At 52.0% G+C, this 24,674-nt stretch overlaps 3 protein-coding genes across 4 annotated transcripts; 2 read left to right on the top strand and 1 right to left on the bottom strand.

Moving 5' to 3' along the window:
• Positions 1-35: 35 nt before the first annotated feature.
• Positions 36-992, top strand: HIGD2A (HIG1 hypoxia inducible domain family member 2A). The gene is made up of 2 exons (XM_021530708.3): positions 36-194; positions 343-992. The coding sequence occupies exons 1-2, from the start codon at positions 80-82 to the stop codon at positions 507-509; spliced, it is 282 nt and encodes a 93-aa protein (XP_021386383.1). The 5' UTR covers positions 36-79; the 3' UTR covers positions 510-992.
• A 1,044-nt stretch (positions 993-2,036) lies between these two features.
• Positions 2,037-8,393, bottom strand: CLTB (clathrin light chain B). Of its 2 annotated transcripts, XM_021530704.2 has the most exons (6): positions 8,121-8,393; positions 6,540-6,583; positions 5,304-5,421; positions 4,921-5,032; positions 4,491-4,544; positions 2,037-4,004 (listed from the first exon to the last, which is right to left on the bottom strand). In XM_021530704.2, the coding sequence occupies exons 1-6, from the start codon at positions 8,302-8,304 to the stop codon at positions 3,833-3,835; spliced, it is 684 nt and encodes a 227-aa protein (XP_021386379.1). In that variant the 5' UTR covers positions 8,305-8,393; the 3' UTR covers positions 2,037-3,832. The 2 variants fall into 2 exon arrangements, with proteins under 2 accessions (XP_021386379.1, XP_021386380.1); XM_021530705.2 differs by lacking the exon at positions 4,491-4,544.
• Positions 8,394-8,692: 299 nt separating this feature from the next.
• On the top strand, positions 8,693-23,391 carry FAF2 (Fas associated factor family member 2). Its single transcript, XM_021530703.3, has 11 exons — positions 8,693-9,286; positions 15,060-15,128; positions 15,531-15,665; positions 16,137-16,213; positions 17,355-17,493; positions 18,768-18,853; positions 18,934-19,025; positions 20,421-20,598; positions 21,503-21,674; positions 21,856-21,999; positions 22,575-23,391. Exons 1-11 carry the CDS (start codon positions 9,224-9,226, stop codon positions 22,755-22,757), a joined length of 1,338 nt encoding a protein of 445 aa, XP_021386378.1. The 5' UTR covers positions 8,693-9,223; the 3' UTR covers positions 22,758-23,391.
• Positions 23,392-24,674: the final 1,283 nt, after the last annotated feature.

Below are 24,674 nucleotides of genomic sequence, written 5' to 3'. Positions count from 1 at the left end.
GCGGACTGCAACTCCCGGCATACACTGCTTCGGAGGAGGGGCTACGGCAGCCGGAAAGGGCCTTGCTGTCACCTTGGCCATGGCGGCCGGGCCGCCCCCGCCGCTGGAGCCCAACCTGCTGCCCACGTTCCCTGAGGAGGGATTCACGGAGAAATTCGTGCGCAAGACCCGCGAGAACCCCCTGGTGCCCCTCGGTGAGGGTGGGGTGGGGGGTGGTGGGACGGCGGCTGAGTGAGGGGCCGGTCCCTCAGCCCCGGGCCGGCTGTCCCGGGGAGGCGCGGCTCGGTGGGGCCGGCCCGCAGCGCTCCCGCCTCGCCTCACAGCCCGCGTCCTTCTCCGCAGGCTGCCTGTGCACCGTCAGCGTCCTGGTCTACGGAATCATCTGCTTCAAGCGAGGCCACACTCGGCGCTCCCAGCTGATGATGCGGGCGCGTGTCATAGCCCAGGGCTGCACCTTCGCCGCCCTGCTGGGGGGCATGGTGGCCACGGCTCTCAAATCGCGACAGTGACGGGACAAGAGCCAAGCTGCGGCCACGGGCGTCTACCAGCATCCTGGCTGCGGATGGAGCTTTCTGAGAGACTGTTGTGATGTCTCGGCAGAGCCAGTTCTGGAGCACTGGAAATGGGGTGAATACACTCTGTGATTAACATGTGATTTAGGTTGTGGCTTTTTCTTTTTGTTTCCCCAAGAGCTCACCCTCCTGCAGCACCGAGGCTGCATGTCACTAAGGTTCACCACCCCTGTCAGACTTCTTCTTCCTGCTTGATGCTGTCACAGGCTGATTGAATTGTGTCTTCTTGGTCGTGGTCTGAGGTGTGGTTGTAATCAGGCAGTGACCAGCATTTGAGAAATGAGCTGCCCAGGGGGAAGGAACCACTGCTTATGGCTTGGTCCCAGCAGGACAGAGTCCATAGGCAGCGGGGGAGGCACTTGGGAGGTTTGTGTGACCTGTTCTATTGAACCTGGTGAGTAATAAAGTGAATTGCAGCAAGATTCTGACTGATACTGGATTGCAGAGCACTGAGAAGCCATAACAGTAAACAGTGCAGGGAGAAAAAGGAGTGGGCATGGCTGTCATAAAGCTGTGATGATGTAAGAAGAAACAAGACATGAAACTCCCTGTGAAAACTACCAGGGAACTCACATTTCTGAAATGGGGTCTGGCTGTGTTCTCTGGGATGTGCTGCTGCTTTGGGTGTTCTTGCTGGGGAGTCAGCAACACCTTCTCCAAAGGACCTGTACTGCCTGTGTCCTGACAAACATGGTCCCACTGTTGGCTTTGATCATACCAGGGGGTTTGGTGATCCCTCCCATGCCAGGGCCATAGAGCTGGGAGGACATGGGGCCACAATCTCTGTTTATTGCACTGTGGCTGCAGCAGCCACAGGGGAAGGGGCACAGACACCTGTCTGTGCTGAAACACCTCACCAAGCAGCCTGGGCTGTTTCCAGGCGCTGTTCTGTGAATTGGTGCCTGTGCCCTGAGTCTTTTTAAGGATGGGCTGAGGGGTGAAGCCTCTATCTGCACACAAGCACATAGATTGTTCTGTCCAGGGAATTGTGTTGGTGGGCTTTGGCAAGGAGACAGGGAAGGCTCTTGCTCACCAGAGCCGATCTCTGAGTTGTGAGAGTGGGCAACAAGCCATTACCAGTGCTGAACAGGGTGAGCTCTACCTCAGCATGGGGAGCCCAGGGCCTGTCTTCCCTCCAGCTGCCTGTGCTGGACATCTTTCCCAGAGGAAACTGCTTTTGGCTGCCTCACTGGCACTTCCAGCCCAGCCAGCGGACGGGGGAGCAGCTCAGTGTGTTTGGACAAGCCAGAGCTTGCAGTTCCTTGGGGACAGAGCCAAGCCCCAGGTCCTGCTACCACTGCTTTGGCCCCATCAAACACAAACCCTCCAGCCTTCCCCTCACTCCTTTTTTTTCCTGTAGGATGTTTCTCCCCCAGCCCCCATCCTTTCCACACAAGGCATCATGGCTCTAGGTTCTCCTAAACACAGCATGCATCCCAAATGCAGGAAGACGACAGTGCCCTGTAGGATTGGAGATGTTGGTTTATTGTAACAGGTAATTTGGACAGTCACAGATACCAAAGCCGAGGGGATGTAGAACAGCTGTGGGCACGGCTCCCCGAGAGCTGCCCCGGCCTGACATGGAGCACATGGCAGCTGGGGCACCCAGGGACAGAGCACAGGGGGGGCACATTGCCCCCCCACAAGTAGCCAGGGTTGCTTCCCGCTGCTGTGCAATGCAAGGCTGAGGCAGCCGAGTCCCCAGGTGCCCTGCAGCACAGCAGAGCTGCCTACGCATGCTGGAGCTCAGGGGCCTGGGCAGGAACGATCAGCCCTATGGGCAGGGGGCACAGTCCCAACACACAACACCGAATGATTCCCTACACACCCATTTCCCTTCCCAGCCCACTGGTGAGATCATGCCCAAGCACCCCCCAACAGCTGCAGCAGCAGGACTGGTGACATTCTGGCCCTGGAGCCGCAGCTGCAGGGCAGGAGAGCTCTCACACTTGATTTCCAGCTGAGCAGGGCTCTGCAGAGAAGCTCAAGTGAATGTTTTGTGGGCTCTGCTCTGTGTCCCCCAAAGCTGCTGCAAGCCCTTCCCAAGCCCTCAACAGGCCAGACCCAGAGCACCAGCTCAAGGCTGTCCCTCTCCTGTTACCCAGGAGTTGTGCAGGTTCTAGGACTGGTGCCATCCCTGCCAAGCAGAGGAGAAGAAGTTCGAGCAGGGAGCAGGACTGAGGCATCTCCCCACACTGCCTTAGGTGGGCAAATCCAGGGGGCAGAGCAGCTGCAGAGCAGATGTGCAGGTTGTTCTCAGGGCCAGTACAAGCCCCAGCACCAGAACTCTTGCCCAATTCTGGATTAGGAAGATGGGGGTTTGACCTGCCCCAGAGCAGTTGGACCTTCCTACCTCCTTCCCTGCAACTACACAGCCTCCATCTCCCATTCTGGTAGCAAGGGAAGGAGCAGAGCAAAGCCAATGGTCCCCCAAAGCCTGGCATCCCACATTCCCAACTGCTGGTGTTCATGGGGGAAGGACAGGAAACATCCTGCACACTCCCCCTAAAGTCCCTTCCCAGTGGCCCACATCACTGTGCTGCCAGCACTGCAGGATGGATGGAGGTGCATCCACTTTTCAGGGCATAGCCAGGCTGGGCAGAGGTCTGATGGGTTTGAGGCAGCTGCTGGCAGTCCAGGCCCAAGGTGGGTGCCTGTACTCACACTGCTCAGTCCCTGCCAGTCTGGCAATGCATTGCTGCAGCCATGCTCCCTGCAGGACCCAGCAGTGTGGAGACAAGCACGGCTGTTTCTCCACCCTCCCAATCCTGCTCCAGCTCTGTTCTAAATCCCATGGAAAAGGCAGACAGCAGCCCAGGATCCCATTGGGATCACTGCCTCAGGGCTAGGACTGAAGCCTGGACATGGGGCTACCAGGACGGCTGCAGGCAGGTTTATTCCCAGCACAGGGGTGAAGTGGGGAACACAGGATGGGCTACTCCCTGCTCATTTAGCCAGGCTCTCAGACATAACCTCCTGAAGAGCCTGGGCTGGGGCTTCCCCACTAACTCAGCTCTGCCACCCAGTGCCGCTTCCCAGGGAAATGCCACAGTGATTTATAAATAAGTGTAAAAAGAGACCAATGCACCTTTTAAGCAAAGGAAAACCATGGGGAGAGTTATACAACCAGTGACTCGAGCACAGCCGAGGCGCAGATCAGGGAGCAGGCAGTGGGAGGCCTTTCCCAGGCCGGCCCCTGAAGCCACCTGGCACAGTGAGCCCAGCCATGCCCGCTGTGCTCCCGGCTGTGCCAGGCACAGCTAACGGGACAGGGGCGTCTGTTTGAGAGAGATGAGCACCGAGCGCATCCGCGACACATCCTTGCTCTGCTTGCTGCTCTTGGGGTTGAAATCACACAGCTGGGCCACCTTCTCCCACTCAGAGCCTGGGGTCTCCTCCTTGGACTCCTTCAGAAATGCTTCCTCCGAGGCCCTGCAAAGATATTGAGGGTTGTCACTGGCAGATCCCTTTCCAAGGAGACCCTTCTGTCTTAAAAACCCCTGTGTCCCTGCTTCCTGTCCCTTTACTCCAGCTGATGAGCTCAGTGTCCTCTGGGACCAAGAGACACACAATGCTCAAGTCTGCCTTTGGCTGTACTCACCCAAAATATCACTCATCCAGAGGTGCAGGAGTATCTGCCTGCTCCTAATAATTCATCCCCGCAGAGCCATCCCCAAAGAGGCATAAAAGCCCATGGCCTTGCATCTTCAACCAGGTCCCAACAGAGGCATTTCTAGGAGCTCCACTCATCTCCTAAAACTCCACCATTTGGATACACTCAGCTGCATCATCCTCCCTCTGGTACCTCACCAGCCCAGTACCTCCCAGCATCCCCCCTTCCCTTGGCAGGGTAGGCAGTGCTGGAGGCAGGACCCCCAGAGCTCGTGGGGCAGGATATGGTCTGTAAGAGGCACATACACGTAGCCAATGACATCGGCGTCCGGCTGCTGGTAAAAGGCTTTGTCAGCGATCCTAGCCCCGGGCACAGAGAGAGAGAGAGTGGAGCGGAGCGACAGGCAGGCAGAGGGTTAGAAAGAGAGAACAGAGGGGGTTAGTCCTCCCAAAGAGTGACCCGCACACTTCAGCACACCAGGAGAACCTGTAGCCCAACCCTGCCCCCCTGCAAGCCCCCTGCAGCGCAGGAGGCACCAAGATCCCAGGGTGATCCCAGTGTGGTTCCAGCCAGAGTGACTCTGCACAGCCACCAGTGCCACTCCAAGACCTGGGATCTCTCCCCTTGCTTGGCAAGGTTCTGTCCCTGCAGGGCTGGATCCCTCTGTGGGGAAAGAGGCTCTCAAACATCCCAGGAAGACAGACAGTCCTTTTGGCCATGCTGACCCCAACATACCTGTTGTTTGCTCGGTTCTTCTCCATCTGCTCATTCTGACGCAGGTTCCACTCCTCCAGGTCCTTCTTGGCCTTCTCACGCCATTCCTGCTCAGTCACCTTCGATGCTGCATCTAAGGCCCGAGGGAGACAGAGCCCATCAGCCACACTGGCACCTGCTGGGTGTGCTGAGCAGCCCCTCTGCAGGCAGGACAGCTGCAGCCCCTCACACCTGTCCCCAGTCCCCACCAATACTGGCCAAAAAGCACCACTGCCCCAAGGACAGCAGATCTTTGGCAGGGGCACAAGACATCTCTCTGGGATACAGCAGGGTCACCAAGAAGTGAGGGACCCCTGACTGCCATGTCACAAGAACAGGGGGCTACACATAGCCTTGGGTCTCACCCAGCTCCTCCAGGCGCTTCTTCTGCTCCTCCCTCCACTTGCGGATGCTCTCGGGTTCCTGGGTCAGCCGGTCGGCCTTGGCTATGGCTGCGTAGGCATCCGTGGGGCCGTTGGACTCCTGTGGCACACGAGCACCTCACCATCAGCACCAGTGCTTCCAAGAGCCCAGCCCAGCCACCTCCCAGGGCTGGCAGCACTCAGGCCTCCACACTCCCAGCACTGACAAGCCAGGATAGGAGGTAGGAAGGGTGACAGCTTGACACATGTGGGACAGTGTTCCCTAAGTGCTGCTCAAGCTACTCTCCCAGCCTCAGGCCCTGTCACCTAAAGCCTTGCCAGCGTTTCCCTCCTCGACCTGCTGCTCACTGCCACCGCAGCTGTTGTATCCTCCAGGCAGCCCCACTGCACAGGGCAGACACTGGCCTTGGAACTGCTCCCCAGGGACTCCCTGGCCCTCACTGGGGCCCAGGCAGCTCCGGGACCGAGCTGCTTCCCTCACGTCTGAGCTGAAGGCCCCGCCAGGCCCAGCACCTCCCCTAACACCTTCCACTGGCCAGATGCCCAGTCTGACACCAAGCTCAGCAATGGGATTACAGCTTTCTTCCAAGATCCTCAATCTAATTAAGTCTGTCCCATTCCTGATGCGATTATCATCCTGTAAAACAGGCATGGGCAGTGCATATGCCCCACTGCTGGGCAAGTGGGGTAAAGAGCTTGTGAGATGCTGGCACTGCTGACAGCAGAGCTAGGCTTCAGGCTCTCAAAGGGATCTGAGACCCAGGTGGGTCCCCCAAAAAGCCCCTGGCCATGGGGGCAAGTGGTTTTCATGGGCAATCCAAGCCCCATGGCAGCCCTATCCTGTCTCTGGCCTCTGTCAAGAGATGCTCCTGCCTGCCCCAGAGGCCTCCAGAAGCTAGCCAGACTGGATAGAGGGGACTTCTTGGGGAATGGATGATTTGTCACCTGCTCTTAGGGCCCAGGCATTCCTTCATGGCACAAGCCACCTGCAAACAGATGTGGGGCAGGTCATGGCAGGTGGGACACATCTTCTCTTCAAAGAGAATGGAGCAGCCAGGACTCCCACAGGAGACCCAGACTTTTCCAGGAGCACCGTAGCTGTTCTGCAGCTGGATAGCAAACTCCAGTCAATGCTGGGGGCAGAGCAGAAGATTGCTGGCCCCATACCCACCCAATCTTCCTTAGCAGCCCTGGGCCAGCAAAAGGCTGAGCTCTCACCTGAAAGACATCTCCATTGACAGTGGCTCCTCCATTCTGGAAACCTGCTCAAGAAAATGGAAGAGAGAAGGAAAAAACACAACTATGGCAGATGCAGGTAATCCCAGATAGGCTGGTGTTCATGAAACTGCATCAGATTAGCTCCTGGGAGTTTGTGCCTTTTTCAGCTCAGCACACCCTTGGCACAATACCCTCCCCGTGTCCTGTCCTTGCTGGGATTCAGCAAGCACCTCTCACTCTCCCACACAAACCTCTGCAGGCATTTACATCTTTATGGTGTTTTCACTGGTGTTTAATCTTATCTGAAGATTAGGGAAACTGCTCCGGCACAAGACTGACACAGGCTGCTGCTCTGACTGTAGAAACAAAACCTGACCAACCTCAACCTGCAGAGGCTGCAGGACACAGCTGAGCCAAAAGCTGCTGGCCAAGTGCCAAGGCAACTCTCCAGGTACACAGCCCATGGAAACACTCCTTGTGCTCCACCAGGACAGAAGGGTATACCTACAGGCTGAGGGCCTTGGGAGCACACCTGGGATGAGCTGCAAGGTCAGAGTTGGTAATGAGGCACCCATCTGCCCACACAACCCCAGAAAGCTGCACACCCAGGTCACAGAGCCAGCCCAGGCAGGGGGCTTTCTGCTGCCAGGAGAGAAGAGGCTTTGAAGGAGTCACACTCCAGGTCCTGGGCTTTCCCCAGTGACCACAGGGCTTCTCCTGGCCAGCCAGCTGCAGGCACAGACACACTGCAGCTCAGGCCAGCACTGTCCCCAAAGTGCTCAGCCCCATGACTACACCCAGCTCCAGCCTGTCTAACTGCATTTATCACTGTGGCTGTCAACATCTCTCCAAGCCCAGATTTGCCTCCATGACCCTGTGTGTAGAGCTATGAAACCACTGCTCCACAGACAGCATGAGGAGACACTGAGGGGCTGCATTAGGAAAGGAGTCAGAGCCCTGTGGCAACAGTGCCCCCATACAGAGAGCAGATGCCAAAGCCCCTGCAGACTGAAGACGAGAGCAGAATTAGCACATTCTACCTGCAGGGCCTGGGACCACAACGTTCCCAATGGCAATGTCTTCCATTTTGCATCCCAAAGGGCTCTCCTGTCTGTGGGGACAGTGACAAGGCTGTCATTGCTCCTCAGTGCCGCCTGGATGCCTTTTACACTGCCATAGCTAGGAGCACTGAAACATGGAGTCGGGAGCCCATCCAACCAGGGAAACCCAGTACAAGGGGGAGAAACCGCCCCACGGCTGGCACATCCCAGCTCAGGATTCCCACATCCCCGAGGTTCGAGAAGCTCTTCGGGCACAAGCACAGGCCCAGACGACCCTTGCTAGGATGCCAACCTGGCCCACAAGATCACCCCGCCACCGGCCCACGAGGGGCAGCACAGACCCCATCACCCACCAGGGATGCTGTGCATCCCCCGGGGACCCCAGCCCCGCGTGGATGCGGCCCGGAGGACCCTTCCCCGCCCTCGGGGCAGAAGGGGCACAGCCCCGCGTTACCCCGCAGGGTCAGAGCCCGCCCGCAGCCAGCGGGAGCGCAGCCGGGCGGCCCGCGGGCGCGCTCACCCTGTTCCGGCGGGGCCGCCTGCCCGCCCGGGGCGGCGGCCGCCTCGCCGTCGGTCGGCCCGAAGCCCTCATCGTTCTCGATGCCCGCGATCTCGCTCTCCTGCTGGGCCAGAAAGGCGGCGGCCGGGTCCTCCTCGGCGCCAGCGCCCTCAGATGAGGAAAAGAAGCCGAAGTCGTCGGCCATGACCGGCCCGCCCGCGCCGCTCCCGGTCCGGCTGCGCGGCTCGGCTGGGCTGGGCCCGACTGCGCCCGGGCGGAGCTGCCGCTGTCACTGCGGCGGCGGGCGGGGCGGCCGCGCTGACATCACGCCGGGGCGGGCCCGCGGGCGCGTCCCGCCTCCCGCCAGCCGCAGCGGGCACCGGGAGCCGGGGCTGCCCGCCTGCCTCCCCCGGGGCTCGACTGGCCGCGGTCTGGCCGCGCCGACCCCTCAGGCGGGCGCTCGTAGCTGCGGGTGGGAGCGGGGACCCCTCACCGCCTCCTCCATCTTAGCGGCCGCCGCCATCTTGGGCCGGGCGCACGGGCGGCCCAGCGGAACGAGGGGTGCCGGGCAGGACCCTCCCGGCGGGACCGGAGGTAGCGGGCAGGACACACCCGACGGGACCGCAGGTGCCCGGGCAGGACCCACTCGGTGACCGGCAGCCCCCGCGGTGACGGGAACACAACCAGTGTTTATCGGGGGTCTTCGGCTCATATCCCCCCCGTCCTTGGACTCAGGGCCCGCTCATCCCCGGCCTGTTCCGGGAACACCCGAGCAGCCCTTGGCACGCATCGGAACCCCTCGTGTGCCCGCCGGGAACACCCGAGCTGAGCTCGGCACACTTCGGATCTTTACGTGTGCCCGCCGGGAACACCCGAGCGGTGCTCGGCACACTTCGGAACTTTACGTGTGGCCGCCGGGAACACCCGAGAGCGGCCACCGCTGCCGATGGGATTCGGGCATCTCCGGACAGGCCCTAGAGCGCTTCGGGTCAGTCCGGAATGCGGCCGAGCAGTTCCGGCGGCGGCCGATAAACAGCGATTGGCCGCGGCGCTGGGCTGGAAGTGGGCGCGGGCGACGTCACTTCCGGAGAGTGACGGAGCGGCGGGTCAGAGGCGGCAGCAAAATGGCGGCGCCTGAGGAACGGGAGCTGACGGCGGAACAGACCGAGAAGCTGCTGCAGTTCCAGGTGCCACGGCCTGGGGGGCCCGTGCCGGCCGGCGGGAGCGGGGGAGGCGGTGCATGGACACGGAATGGGCTGAGCTGGGCCCGCTCCGCCGGCGCTGGGGGGTACGGGGCTCACAGAGCTGGATAGGCCCGTCCTGGAGCGGGGTGTCGAGCTAGGCACGAGGGGGCAGTGAGAGGAGAGACAGCTGTGGTCCCAGTCCTGGCCGGGGGCAGTGAGATTTCCGTGCCTCTAACGCTTTGTCGGGGCGATGTTCTGTCATCGCTAACTGGGGAGGCTGCTCAGTAAAGTCCTCGCAGGAGAAACTCCTTGGTAAATCCCGGCCATTTTAATTAGCCTGAAAATTTTCCTTGTCGTAGCTGGAGAGCCTTTCTTGGCACCGCGGGAGAGTTATCCAGTGGGTTTCTGTGGAACATAGTCCCTGCCCCTCACGATTGGGTAACGCCGCTGGAGACTGTAGTGATCTAATCTGTCTCTGCTACATAACACAGGCAAGGTCGCTTAACCTTTGGTTTGCGAGGCCTGGGGCTGTGTGGCAGATGAATGATCATAAACACAGTCTGAAGATGTGGTTTATTGAGGAGAAAACAGTGCTGGGCAGCTGAAATTCTTAGGGTTGCTCAGTGATGAGTAACTAAATGTGCTGAGCAATGAAAATTACCTTCAGGTGCCTTGGGTTTGTTTCTGAGCTGTAGGACATCATGTGGCATCCCTTGGATTGCAGTTCTTTTACAAATGCCATGATTACTTTTAAGAGTACTTTGTCTGCTTTTGTTGCTTTATGTTACTGTTTTGAAGAGTGTGCATTGGCAGTTTGGTGTGATGTAAATGTAGATTTAAAGGGACTCCAGAGGCATCTGGCCCTGCCTTCCCCAGGTGAGACAGTGCAGGTGTTCATCATTCCACACATTGTCTTCCCAAGCCTTCCCCTGATTCACAGCCCCCTGACTTAATCACCATGCTGAGGTGTCTTCCCATGACTGGACCCATGAGGAAACTTGCTTTACAAGTGTCCCTCTTAAGTCTACTGCAGATGGAGCTGTTTGGGCAGACAAATTAAATACAGACTAAAGGCACAGAGCAGTGCTAGCCATTGCTGTCCCTGTGCTGCCTGGTGAGTAGGTGAGGGTTTTGCACATATAAATGTCCCATTCTCTTGCTGGGAGATATCTTGGTTCTTGCTCGTCTGCATGCTCTGGACAGGTAGGACCAGCTGCTCTCACTGCTGCCTCTGCTGCTGTTTTCAAACCCATGTGGGTAGCTGTGAAGTGAAATAATCCTGTTTCCTCATGCCACTGGTGTTGGCATGGACAGAGGGCTGCTGGGGAACCCGAAGGAGAGATTCATGCTTTAGTCCAGCTTCCTGTCAAGCTCTGGTTTGAGGCACTGGGAAACACTCCTCAGGCTGTAAAGGGGAGAAATTTTTTCAGTTAGACCACTGCTGTGCAGAGCCAGATGTGAAAGCTGTGGTCCAGAAGGCTTGGATACCAGCCAGGATCCTCCCTCTTCTGTCTTCTGTGGTGTGTTGGATCAGCTTTCTCCAGGGCTAATGACAGACCCCACTGGTGATTCCTTCTCCTCTGATATGTCACATCTACCTGAGAAGGGCTCGGGTGTGAGCCCTGCTGCTTCCTCAAAAGTAAATCAATCCACTTGGAAGAGATTTTTTTCTCAGACTCCAATAGGAAAAATGAGGTGTTTGAAGAGATTAGGTAAGTGTCATTAAAATAATTTGAACATTGCTACAAGTCAGCTTGGAAAGCCTTCAGGGATCCCTGCTGAGCTTGCAGGGAACACTTCATTGTTTTCAAGGATAATTTCACACTTTGTGATGTGCCATCATAAGTAGGCTGCACAGCATTCCATGGTGACAGAGCATTGCACTTCCACAGAAGGTTGTATCCCACTGCACTGTGAACAGAGCAGCAGAGCAGACCAGGAAAGAAGGCAGGATGACCAGGATGAGGTAAGGAATTGTAGAAGGCCCTCAGTGAAATAGAGAGCCAAAGGGAGGGAAGCACTGAGCAAGGACTGCTATTCACCTAGAGAAAAGGTGGTTGGGGTGAAGATGCTGTTGCCATAAACTGCTTCACTTCTGCTGGAGAGTGCACCTTTCCAGGCAGAGGTGAGTGTGCTGTCCTGTCCTGGCACAGGTCTGTGTTAGTGCCCTCTCTGCATTAATCCCACTGATGTTTGTGTGGTGGGTTCTGTAGTGCTCATACAAACAGCTTTGCTGGCAGAATGCTGAAACCAGCAGCTTCCTTCTTGTGGGCAGGGCTGGAACGGGGCAGCTCTCTGCACCATGCTGGGGCAGGTTAGTAAAGGAAAAAAGTCAGTAGAGAGAACTGGGATAAACTTGAAAGCAACAAAGCCTCTTGTGTGCTTTCAGCCTCTCATTTACTGCCAGAGAACTGGCTAATAATGTAAGAGAATAAAAGCATCTAAATTTTTCATCTGTCAAGACCTCACTGTCCTGACATTTGGAGAGAGAAGTTTGCTGTGAACAGTTTAGGAAAGCTGTGGAGATGTGATTCATTTGGGAGATGGAAGAATCAGCAGAGCAGCTTTTGTAGGATCTGGATATTGATCTGTGCCCATTACACTTGGGCTGATGTCTGATATTGTAATATGCTAATGTAATGTAATGGAGTGTTATTTGCAAGAGAGTTGGCACTCATATAGTCTCTGACTTCAGCTAGGGAAAACAGAATGCTCAAGGCTGGATGTGACTCTGATTTAGGGGAAGGAGGAAACATGAAATTCCAGGCAGCTTTCCCACTCAGCATATCCATCAAAACCCTCAGAAAGGCATTTGCTGTAATATGCAATAAGAAACTCTTGGTTAAGGCATTTTTCCAGTTAGAACTCAGATGTTCTTTACCCTTGGAAAGTAATTCTCTGGAATTTGGCAGTGGGTTGGGAAGTAAGAGCAGTGCCAGTTAGTCCTGTGGATTTGCATCTCCTGTGCTGTGTTTCAACATCGGAGCATATCTGTAGAGGCAACGGTTTCGTAAGTCCACTTTACAACCTTTGTCCACTCAGGGGTATTCCTTCTGCTTTTGAAGCATGAAATTGTACTTTCCACTACTTCAGTTTTGAGAAGATTCTGAGCAGTCTCAAAGGTGAGAAATACTAATAATTACCTCCAGCAAAAGCTTCCTTATGCTTTACAATAACACTCTTGCTTTGGTGGTTGAGAAGCCACTATTGAACTTTTCTGGCATTTGTGGAATTTAATGTTTTGTTTTTTGAAATACTGGCCACTATGTTGAGCTTGGATTTATTTGAAGGTTTGAGAGTGCTGGTGTAATGGGACTAATTTTAACTACTTATTTGTGTAAGATCCATGCTCTTAAAGGCAGCTGATAAGGGATCAGAGCATCAACGGTTGAAGATGCTGGTTCTTCTCTTAGCCCTGATGATACAAAGAATGTGCTGGTGTGCCATGGGTATAAGAGATGCTGAGGCAGTGGAAATAATGTGGAGTTTCAAGTTTCTGATCTGTTTCCATGACTTGGTGAAGCAGGGGCCATAGGAATGTCATGAGGGTGATAATGACCAATATCAGTGTTTGCCAGCAAGAGTTGTCTGGAGTGGCGGTTGAACTGTGGTCCTGCCATTCCTTACATCAGGCATGGGTCATTCTGAAGCCTGGTGTATCTCCAGAACGTGGTGGAGCTGTGGTGTATCCAGTGGAGCACACAGACTAACAGCCAGCAAGGTGTTGAGTGTTAAAAGCTGCCTTTGCCAGGCAGTTTTTTCTACAATGTTTAATTGTGAAGCCTCATTGATCAGACAAGTGGCGGGAGCGCTCGGCACTGTGCTGCTTGGAGTGGCTTTGTCACTTCTGGTTTGAGTTGAGAGCAGCTGAATTAGGATGCTAAGGAAAAAGAAATAAAAGGAAATTCACCTCCCTGGGGAGCTCATGTAGAAGACTGAGAAGTGACTAGAGCTGCCTGTCACTGTGGTGGTGGTCAGGAGGGGTGAAGTTGGCTGTCTCTGATGTCTTTGTGGAACTCGGGTCTTGCAAATGCTGCAGTGATTCAGTGCTCATTAAATGCTTGTTGATAGCTCTGCTGCTTTCTGACCTAAAACTGCAGAAGAATTTTGCATAATTTAAGAAGGAGGGAATACTCTTAGTGCTCACAGATAATCCAGGCATTTAGAGACAAAGGTGTAAATGAGTTTCTGAATCTTGTAAACTTTGTAAACACCAACAGAATTTCCAGGGTGTTAAGGAGTGGTGATCAGAAGACTTTCAGGGCTCTGGAATAAACACATTGTGACTCCACTGTAAAATCAATTAATTGAGTAGATTGCAGGTGCCTTTAATGGCGTCCTTTATAAAAAGACAATTAAGTGCCTGCTGTAGGAATTCAGGTTGAAAAAATAAAGCCAGAAAGCAAAATAAATGGAATAAAAAATAAATTAAAAATCTAGTCAGACTACAAACCCTAAATTTTACTCTGTGAAGCATATCTTTAAAGAAAGATGGCTAAACTTAAACATTAAATTATGAAACTGAGTGATAATCAAAGATATTATAGCAGCAACAGCTGAGTTCACTGAGCTTTATTTTTTCTATGAAATCCAGTTCTGCAGTATTCCCTTGCGGGGCTTGCGGCAGACTTACTTTTTAATAAATATTTATACACCACTGAACAGCGACTTGAAGTGCTTTTTTTTCCTGAAGTTCTACAGTCACGATGCTTTAAACAGCCTGATTGGTTCTGTGCAGCAGAAAGAAAATGGTTTTTGCCCAGTAGATTGGAGAGAAGGTGATGATCTGGAGACTTAATGAGAAAGAAGCCAAGAAATGCTGAAAAGTTTGAACTGAGCCCAGAGACTGAATAGGGCATTTGTCCACAATGTTTGTTACTCGGGTGGAAATGGCATGTGGAATGTATGAATGGGGGCAGGGAGGGGAATAGATGCACCATCCTTCTCCAGTAAAAAAACAATTCAGTGCATTCTTAACTGGTCAGCCTGTCAGGAATGATGCGCCAGGGGCTTTTCAAGGAAGCAAGGAATACATCTGCTCAGACCTTAAAGCAAGTGCGATGGGGAGAGATGTTTCTATGACATAGTGACAGGGGTGTTCCCTTCAGCAAACGTTTGTCTCTGTTCAGGAGGTAGTCATGTAGCTTCCTGTAATAACAGACATGATTGTTTGATCTCCTGTGCAGAAATTCTGATTGGCACAGGGCTAAAATACACCCAGTGGCTTTGAGGTTTGCCAGTGTGTTTGGACTGTTTTCTGTTTCAGGCCCTGTGTTGGACTGTTCCTGCTTTTTTTACTACAGTGTTTACTATACTTTTTTTACTTCCTCTGTGGTGCTGGGAACATCACCTTCAGTAATGCCTGGCTTGTTTTGGTTTTAGTTTCTGTTTATGCTGGCAGTGAGCAGAGTAACAGTCATCTTGAGTTTTCAGAAATGCTTTGTCTGTATTTTGAGTTCAAGATGATGTTTGAGGTCATTGGCCTGGCACATCTTTTCAGAGTGAAGCCTGTGGGCAGTATTGTGTTAAACTCTTGACTGTGCTGAGTGCTGTTGTAGTGACAGACCTTGGGCACGCTGGGAGTTGGCTGGTGCTGGAAGGGTGCAAAGGCCTGTTTGAGGCCTTGGGTCCCTCTGTTCCTAATCTCAGAGCTGGGCACTGTAAAAATGAGTGCTGTGATAATGTGCTGTGGTAACTCCCATCTGTGCTCGTGCATTAAGAGCAGTCAAAATGCTGCCCTTCCTGGCACTCATCTGCTTTTATTCTCCTTCTTTAGGACTTGACTGGCATAGAGTCCATGGACCAATGTCGCCACACACTGGAGCAGCACAACTGGAACATAGAGGTACCACTGAAAATGCTTGTAGCAGTTTCCAAGTACCTGGGTCAAATGCAGCCCTCTGTGGGAAGGGGGTCCCTACCAGTAAGATTAATCTGTCCCCCCCTGGATTTACCCAAGTAGCTCTTTAGAGCTGTATCTCCACACCTCTCAAACCAAACACAGCAGTGTCATTATGGCTCTGAACAAACCCTTGACTGGCACACCATGTGGCCTCCCATGGAGCCTATGTCCTGGCTGCCATGGAGAAGGCTTTCCATGGAAAAGAGCACTGGTGGTTGCTGTTTGTCAGGAATTGTGCTTATCCAGTGCCCTGGGGCTGTGAACAAGTAATACCCACTGTCACTGTCCCAAGTATAAAAACCATAAGATGCCTGAAACCTCCCTTTGCTCTTTCTTATGTCAAAGGCAGCTGTGCAGGACCGACTGAACGAGCAAGAGGGTGTCCCAAGTGTCTTTAATCCTCCTCCACTGCGGCCATTGCAGGTCAATACAGCTGACCACAGGATCTACAGCTACGTTGTCTCAAGGCCACAGCCAAGGGCAAGTTATCTTACAGTGGATTTTGTCCTGCTTCTTGCCTGACTCTCTATGAATACAGAACTTGCAAGCAGGAAAATAAATTGTTTTCTTTGTATGCTGTTATCTCCTTTCTAAATATTTTATCTTACAAAAACAAAATGTAGAGCTATTCCTTCAGTTTCTGTTACTGCTGTGGAGATTTTCTCTATGCTGTGATTCACAGTATGAGGACTTTTTTTTGTCATAGCCTGTCTTGCTGTGGTGTAGTAAAATCTTCTGCTCAGTTGAATTGGTACAGAGGACTGTCCCCTCCATGTGGCAGTGATAATGTTTTTCTTTTTAGAGCCCCCCCTTAAATGTGTATTAACTAGAACACAGTATCAATTATTTCATTAATGTTTTACAAACAAATTTGAACAAGCACCTGTAATATTTGATGCTGTTAGTCTTTTTGTATAGTTAAGAAAACTAATTCTGTATTTGTAATTGCAGGGGCTGTTAGGATGGGGTTACTACTTCATAATGCTTCCATTCCGATTTACCTATTACACGTTACTTGATATATTTAGGTAAGTCCTTGTTTGTGCTGACTCACTTATTGACTGCATCAGGGAACATACTAGCTGGGATTTGGCTGGATCTCTGTCACTTAGATCTTTAAGCCTCATGGCAGATTTTCCATTTGTTTGCTTAACTGGTATTATCTGTAGCCTTGTAAAGTTCCTATTCTGTTTAGTAAGAAATAAATCTTGTTGCAGAGAAAAAGAGCACCTTGCAGCTCTGTAAATGAAGTGTTTAATTGGATCTCTAGCTCCACTCAGCTTTACAGTCTGAGTGCCACACAAAGGGACTGCAAAACAGTGTCCAGCTGTTTGGCATTCTTGGACAAACATCAGAATCATGTCCCATTGGGGTGGGCCACAGGTTAACCTACCCTAATTCCTGGATGTTATTTGGCAAAACCCAAACTATAATCACCTCTGCTTTATTCCCTTTGGTGTCTATTGACTCTTCTCCCTTTACTGCCCCACAGCACTAATTCTCCTTGTCTCCTTTACAGCACTGATAGAGGGAAAAGGGAATGGTGGTGGTGGTAAATAGCCTGCAGTCCTGCCACCTGCCCTGGTTTGGCACTTTTCCTTTTTGTATTACCTTTTTTTGCCCATTAAAGACATTTCCAAAGTTCAGTGCATTAGTGGAACTAAGCAACACTGATATCTGCCTTGCAGTGAAGCTTTTTCAGCTTCAGAGGAATGACAGTTTCATAGGACTCGTAGTGTAATGTTCTCTTTCTGCAACTCTTTGTACATTGGAATTGTTAGTTCTGGATTAGCAGAAATGCAGTTTTCAAAGTTATCTGGACAAAACTGTGGGGCTTTTAACAGCCCATCTTTGACTAAGTTCTTCAAACCTCCTACTGTTGGTGTGGCTTATGCTTGATGCTTCAGAGGAAGCTGAAACTGTTTAATCACACAGAATTCGGATCCTTACTGATCCCTGGCATGAGATGAATCTTCATTGGGGTTCAGTTCTGTAGCAGTGGTATCAGTTTGGAGCGGATGTCAGTTTAGTTCAGATTATAAATGTTCAAGGGTCTCAGCTGTGACTTTTTTCCTCTTTATGAATCCCAGTGACTGTCTGTAGAAAAGAAAACCTGTGCCTCAGGAAGTCAGTGAGCTGAATTTCCAGTGTCCTTTGCTTCCTTCCTAGGTTTGCTCTGCGTTTTATACGCCCTGATCCTCGTAGTCGGGTCACCGACCCAGTGGGTGACATTATTTCATTTATTCATATGTTTGAGGAAAAATATGGGAGGATACACCCTGTCTTCTACCAGGGAACTTACAGCCAGGTCAGTGTCATGTGTTGGTGCCTAGATCCTGGGGAGTGGTGATTTTGCCACATGGTATCATGGCAAAATTGCTTTGCATCTACAAGCCCAGAATTTATCCCCAAACTCTCTTAACAGGGTAATGGAGAGCTAGTGAACAAGTGTATTGGGAAACCAGTGTCTGCCAGGCTTGATGATTTGCCAAGCCTGCAAAGTTGGAAAGCAAAGCTACTCTGGCTGTTCCTCGACCGTCTGTGTGACTCTGTAGCCGACAGCTTTTCTTTGCAATCCTGCCTTTGTTTTTATAAACTGGTGTGCTGTGCCAGAGTCTGTCCCTCTGTTCACCAAATTGGGATTAACTGCCTGGGGTTTTATCACAATGTAACTTCAGGGCCTCAAAATTGAGAGGGAGCCCCTGAGAAATTACAGGAGGTGAGTGTTCCATATATCAAATCTGAGGGGGCTCTCTGTAGAAGAGGAATATCCCCATGGACACTGCCTTTTGCACAGCTTCTCTCAGCCTGGCCAAGGGAAGGGTCTCCTGCAGGGCATCCCATCAGACAGCTGGATCAGCACTGCTTCCCAAGTGCCTGGGGAAAAAGTGTCAGTGCCTGTGTGCTCCACACTGCACAGTGATGGAGCTCGCCGCCTCTGCAGCTCTTTGAGGCTCCTCTGTCATTCCTGGAATCCAGACTCGAGTAATTGTGGGATGGTTAGGCTACCAAATCTCAATGCCAGTAAAACAGGGAGCATATTGTGCACTTATCCTGTGGTCTTGTTAAAAACACTCTTGAGTGGGTGGAATCCAGACACTATAGATGTGCAAAGGGTGGGATTCTTTTCTTTGTTGTCTGGTTTTTGGGGGGCCTGCAGCATTATTTATTACCTGGTTTAAAAGAATTTTCATTTGGTGTGATCTGAAGATTGTGTCTTGTGCAGGCTCAAGGGAAAGCTCAGCCTTGGCCACTGTGAGTCCAAGGGCTGAAGGAGGTTCTTCACTGCCAGCTGAGTCTGCTGAGGCAGCTGAAGTGTCAGCCCCATGTCATTGCCTGCCCAGTTTCCCTCTGAGTTCAGTGTTCCCCAAAGCCACATCCTGAGAGGCTATGAGAGAACACCACTGTAGCCCTCTTACATAAAGGCTTATTTAGAAAGTCTGACAGGTTCATCCTCTGCTGCTGCTTCACTAAAACCACTCTAGTGGCAGAGTAATGGCCTGGGTCACACAAGCCTTGTGGGTGCTGCATTTCCCTTGCCCAGAGACCAAGTAACTTTACCTTCTCTGCTTTTATGCCAAGGCACTGAACGATGCCAAGCGGGAGCTGCGCTTCCTGTTGGTTTATCTTCATGGAGATGACCACCAAGACACAGATGAGTTCTGCCGGTAGGTAGGAGAATTTCCCAAATAGTTGTCTTTGCACTTGAAATGCAGCGTCCCTCACATGGTTTCTTCTCATTCCCCAGCAATACACTGTGTGCACCTGAGGTCATCACCCTCATCAACACTAGAATGCTCTTCTGGGCTTGCTCAACCAATAAACCAGAGGGATACAGAGGTGAGTGTGTCCCTCCTGGGCTTTACCTGTCCCCTCCTGTCTCTGGAACAAACCAGATGCTACTTGACAAATTTACACAAGTGAAACACTCTCTTGTCTACTTGCACAAAATACAACAGATTTCAGGATTCCATGGGGAAATATATGTGGTTTCCTGGGAGATCACAAAAGGTTTGGATGCCAAGGAAATACATTCTGATCTTCACCTCCATCATTCTGTGTGTTTCTGGGCAGTTGTAATTCTGTGCTCATTGCTGTGGGCATTTAGGATGCTTTCAGTGCTTTGGCAATGGGAGTTCGTGGGTGTGTCCTGGGGATAAATTGAGTGGAGAAACAAGTATCCAACTAGATCTGTCCGTAACACTGACTCCTGTGACGCCTGAGGCCAGGGAGGACTTGTTAGGTGCATTCTTTCCCTTTCTGAGACAGTCACCTTAATCCACACCCAATCTCTGTCTCCTCAAAAGCCCACAGTGTTTGAGAGCTGTTGATACCTGGCCAGACAGCAGTTTGGTAAGGATTTGCTGCAAGTGGAGCCTTTTCCCAAAGTTCTGTTCATGGCTCCTGTGTTGTTTCCACCATTTCTGTTTCATGGTCAGGAAAATGCTACATTTGGGTCACTCTTGGCTCCACAGTTCTGCTCCCAATTATCAACAACTTGAGAGAACAGCTCTCTGAGGAGACAGTCTTTGGTTTGTTCCTATTTCATTGCTGCAGTGCTTTGGAGTCAGCCTGGGAAGCAGAGCTGGAAGGGGTCATGGCCTTCCATTTAATCCCTGAGCTGCTCTGATTTTGTTTGGGGGGCTCCACTGGTAACAAAGGCTCCAAGTTGCATGATGTACTGTGTGTTTTAAGGAGGGGATCAACAGCCATACATGAACAGTAACTTAAGCACATCATCTGTTCCATTCCCTGCTTCAGACAGAGCCTGTCTCCAGCAAAGCCAACCTAAATTTATTCAGAAATGTTCAATGTGGACATACTGCCATCTCCCCCATGACAGTTTCCTCTGAGTCCAGCCATCTCCAATCACCTGAGCAAGTGTTTCCATGTGTTTGTCCTGTGTTTCTCTTCCTGCAGTTTAAACCCATGGCTGTGTCCCATTTTGAATGGACATTCAGAGGCATTTACTTCCTTCCTGCTTGAGTTAAAAGAGCCTTTTTTGATTACTTGAAAGCTTGTTTTTTTCCCATCAGTCTTTGTGTTCCCAAAGCCATTTCCTCCCTTTTCTGACTTATAGGATTTAATTTTCAAAATGGAACCTGAGGCATTTTTTGCCTTGGAAGAGAGAATATCTGGGGAAGGTGCTTTCCTTGGCCTTTAGTGATGGGGAACATTTGTGCTGTACCCTTGGTGGCCCCCGTGGACAGGGTGGTGATGTTTTGCCTGTTGCAGTGTCGCAGGCCCTGCGGGAGAACACGTACCCGTTCCTGGCCGTGATCATGCTCAAGGACCGCAGGATGACCGTGGTCGGGCGGCTGGAAGGCCTCATCCAGGCTGATGACCTCATCAACCAGCTGATGTTCATCATGGATGCCAACCAGACATACCTGGTGTCCGAGCGCCTGGAAAGGTAGGGTGGGACCAGAGCTCCAGTAACACACACCGTGTTGAGGCAGGCTCTGCTCTGGCCCCTGCCTCCCTCCAGACACCGTGTGTAGGCACTTAGCTCAGCACCTCTGGTTCTGTGACACAGCCCACGGGCTCTCCTCTCACCAGGGGGATCATCAGTCCATACATTCAGGCCATCTTATAGCCAGGGAGCCAGATAAGTTGCACACACAGTGCCACCACTGATAGGTGGATGGGAGTACTCTGTTCTCTGCAATTGGAGCACACCTTTGGCATGCTGGAGCTCTGCAGGGAAAACTTGAACAATAGCCAGTGGGATCCAAGTGACACCAAAGGCATTGCAGGCAGGAGATCTGGTGTCCACAGCCAGCTGGTGCCTCTGTGCTGCTGCCTGGGCTGGCTGTGCTGAGTTCTGGCTGCTTTTCTGGTGGGGCCTCACATTTCCTGGTGACTATTAGGGATGTACAGGTTGCATCCAAAACAGGATCCTACCATTTAACTTTTTGTCTGTCCCTCCTCTGTGCCACATTCTGTATGAGGACACAGTAACATGTTCCAGTTTATGAAATGTGCAAGGAGTTACCTGAAGGAGATGAAACCAGGAAGAGTCTCAAGTATGAGGCAGGAATCCTGGGCACTGTTCTTGTGCTGTCTGTCAGCTCTGTCAAGCTGCAGGGGTTCAGAAGCCTTTTAAGTTCAGTTCTACCCACCCTTGCAAAGCAGTTTGATTGTGAGGGACTGTGGGGACCTGGCTTGGCCTTTTGGAGCTTGTGGTACCCCAAGGCATTATCCGCTGTGTGCTTCTATGAGTTGGAGGCTGTCCCTGCACCCTTGGATCTGCCCTCAGCCTGCCATCCCCTCACCTTAGGGCCTGTCAGCCCTGACCACTTCCACTCGTGTTGCAGGGAAGAGAGGAACCAAACCCAAGTCCTGAGGCAGCAGCAGGACGAGGCGTATCTGGCATCCTTGCGTGCGGACCAGGAAAAGGAGCGCAAGAAGAAGGAGGAAAGGGAGAGGAAGAAGAAGAAGGAGGAGGAAGTGCAGCAGCAAAAACTGGCAGAGGAGAGGCGGCGACAGGTGAGAGCAGAGGGATGGCAGGAGGGGCTGCAGTGTCCTGGCCTGCAGAAGGAATTGTTTGTTTTGCGTGGGGCTTGAGCATCCTTCGAGGCTCCTGGAGCAGCTGTGCTGCCGGGGACAAGCCAAAGGGGAACTCAGTTGAGTGCACAGCCATTGCTCCTGCCCCCTCCTTGCCTTGCAGACCCTGCAGGAGGAGAAGGAGAGGAAGTCGGAATGCCTTCCTCCAGAACCACATCCCGACGACCCAGAGAGCGTCAAGATCATTTTCAAGCTGCCTAATGATTCCAGAGTGGAGCGGAGATTCCACTTCACACAGTCATTGACGGTGAGCTTGGGGCAGAGCTCAGGGGCCTTCCAGGGCAAGGGGGTGAGGAGACTTGCAGGTGGCTCAGCAAAGCTTTTTCCCCTTGGACTTGCCAAATGGTGACCTTTGCTGAGAGCCTTGGCAGGCAGAGCTGCTCCTTGGTAAGGAGAGTGCTGTGGGGCCTGGTTGCACCAGCTTGGAAGAGGAGAGAAAATGGAAGAAGCTTTCTTTGCTTCCTGAAAAGCTGGAAGGTGTCTCTGCCCATGACAGGGCAGGGTGGGACTAGATGATCTTTAAAAGTCCCTTCCAACCCTTAACATTCTATAATTATATTGAATATATATATATATATGTATTCTATTATAATTCCACTGCTCCCTATGAAATAAAGGTGTAGGAAGAGTCAGAAACGGTGTCAGTTCTCCTCAGTGCTCTGTGCCAAGCCCGGGTTCATGTGTTCCAGGGAAATGGCTGTCTCGGCTCTACAGTGCAGTGATGGTGCAAATTTGGGAGCCTTCCCCGCGACATGCCAGGGATTTGCGCTGGCTGTGTCACTGCTCCCCCAGCTGGCAGTTATTTCTGTGCTTCTTTCCCAGGTGATCCACGACTTCCTGTTCTCTTTGAAAGAAAGCCCTGAGAAGTTCCAGATTGAGGCCAACTTCCCTCGCCGTGTCCTGCCCTGCCTCCCCACAGAGGAGTGGCCCAACCCGCCCACGCTGCAGGAGGCCGGACTCAGCCACACGGAAGTCCTCTTTGTGCAGGACCTCACGGACGATTGACACTTCTTTTTGGTTTTGTTTTTGTTGGTTTTGTTGTTTCGTTTTTGTTTTTTTTTTTTTCCAGAAGACACAAAACGGAAAGAGAAATTCATATTATTATTATAATACAATATTTTTTTTAAAAGACTGCGTACAAACGAGGGATCAGAGACCACATGGCCTGTGCCAGCTGTGCTGCGTGTGTGTGCTGGCGAGAGGACGCGTGCGCACGGCCATCCCCTGCACCGGGGGGACACGCAGGGGGAGCTGGCGTTGCCCCTCTGCCCTCCCTGGGGAGGAACAGGAATGGCAGCTCTTGGTAATTATTGCTTTTATTGATGACAATAATAATAAAACCCCAGCAACCCAACATCTCATGAAGATTTGATACTCTGCTGCTCCTGAGAGACACAAGACCGAGCACCGGAACGTGCTGGGATTGGGGTGGGGGGAAAGGGCTGGACAGACTCTCTTCAGCTTCCCTCTGTGTATAAATACTGTTCTTTTAATATTTCTCTTGCTTTGTAATGACCAAAGGAGATTGGGGTTGACTATAGTATTAACTTTTTGATAAAGAGCTGGTTCGATTCTTACCCATGTGGGGCCTTGCCCAGGGTTCTTAGCCTGCGTAGTGTAATAAACTCTGCCTCTAGCATGTCTGTGCTGATGCTTTCTGCCCATGCCCCAGGGAGGGGGTGAGCTGCTGTGGGACTTGTGGCTCCCAGCAGTGTGGGTGCACTCAGCTCCTGCTCTCCCACTGGTGATTTTGTGCCAGTGGAGCTGTTGTGTGAGCTCAGGGGAGGTGAGGGAGGAGCTGGTGAGGCTGGGTCAGCCCTCGGTGGAAAAGGCTGGTCCCTGCAGAGCTCGGCCAGGGCTGTGGAGCTGTGCCAGCAGCTGCCCACAGGCAGTGCTAGCAGCCTGTTCCTGCACTGACCTGTTCTGGAGCCAGGAATGGTTGGGGGTGGCAGGAATACAAAGCACACCTCACTCCACCCCCTTGCCATGGGCAGGACCACAGGGATTTCCTCTTCCCTGGCCCAGCATGGGAATGCTGGCGGGTTGGGATGGAAGAGAGGTGGAAGGTGTCCCACTGCTGGGGCTGGAGCTGCCCAGGGAGCTCTGCTGTCCCAGGATAGCAGCCAGGGGGACTTTCCCTTCTCTGTGCAAGCTGTGAGGGGTCGCTAGGTGAGAAGGACGGGCTGTGTGGTGCTGCTCAAAACCAGATTCTGCTGGGGCAAAACCTCCAACCAGTTCCTGCTCCCACCCTCAGGCCCTCCTGGGCTCTCCTCCAAGCCTCTCTCCAGGGCCCTTTCAGCTGCAGCAGCTCCTTCCCATCCCTGGCCCGCACACTTCCCCCCTCAAGCCCCCATGGAGACAAGAGCTGGGCCCAGTGTGTTGGTATACATCATACATTTATTAGTGAATATCCCTCTCAAAATCAGCCACAACATTAAAAAAAATAATGATTGCACTACTTGGTCAAGCAGAACTAGCAACTTTCATTTTAAAAAAAGTACAAATCTGTTAAAAATTTCAATCAGTATAATACACATATATATAATACAACATACTAGTTATGTTAAATGCTACAAAACCAATATGATTCCAATGGAATGGAAAAAAACAAACACTTTTAGAGCTTTAAGAACCTTTTTTTTCTATATATTAGCCTTTTTTCAAATACATACATGGGAAAAATGAGGTAACTGTAAAATGTGCAAGTAACAGAGCAAAAAAAATTATATATATATATTTATATATATATATATATATATAAAAACTTTCTAACACAGAACACACGTCCTAGCACCTTCCGGGGAGCCGCGGGGAACGCGGGGGTCCCACCGGAGGGCCCGGGGACTGGTATAATAGAACAGTAAACAGTCCACTATCCCACCACAGGAATTCATTGGTAAACAGTGGTATCTACAGCGCAGT

This window comes from Lonchura striata, chromosome 15 (genome assembly GCF_046129695.1).
Source record: "Lonchura striata isolate bLonStr1 chromosome 15, bLonStr1.mat, whole genome shotgun sequence".
In the NCBI taxonomy this organism is placed as follows: Eukaryota; Metazoa; Chordata; class Aves; order Passeriformes; family Estrildidae; genus Lonchura; species Lonchura striata.
Note: the sequence above shows the minus strand (reverse complement) of the source record. Positions and strands in the feature narration are given on the sequence as shown.

Bases quoted from the DNA above. Each gene is read 5' to 3' on its own strand.
- HIGD2A (XM_021530708.3), top strand. From the start codon at position 80: ATGGCGGCCGGGCCGCCCCCGCCGCTGGAGCCCAACCTGCTGCCCACG. The intron at 195-342 runs GTGAGGGTGGGG...CCTTCTCCGCAG, and splicing joins GAACCCCCTGGTGCCCCTCG to GCTGCCTGTGCACCGTCAGC.
- CLTB (XM_021530704.2), bottom strand. From the start codon at position 8,304: ATGGCCGACGACTTCGGCTTCTTTTCCTCATCTGAGGGCGCTGGCGCC. The intron at 4,545-4,920 runs GTATGTTGGGGT...GCCCGGGGCTAG, and splicing joins AAGAACCGAGCAAACAACAG to GATCGCTGACAAAGCCTTTT. The intron at 4,005-4,490 runs GTATGTGCCTCT...ATATCTTTGCAG, and splicing joins GCCGATGTCATTGGCTACGT to GGCCTCGGAGGAAGCATTTC.
- FAF2 (XM_021530703.3), top strand. From the start codon at position 9,224: ATGGCGGCGCCTGAGGAACGGGAGCTGACGGCGGAACAGACCGAGAAG. The intron at 15,129-15,530 runs GTACCACTGAAA...CTTATGTCAAAG, and splicing joins AGCACAACTGGAACATAGAG to GCAGCTGTGCAGGACCGACT. The intron at 22,000-22,574 runs GTGAGCTTGGGG...CTTCTTTCCCAG, and splicing joins ACTTCACACAGTCATTGACG to GTGATCCACGACTTCCTGTT.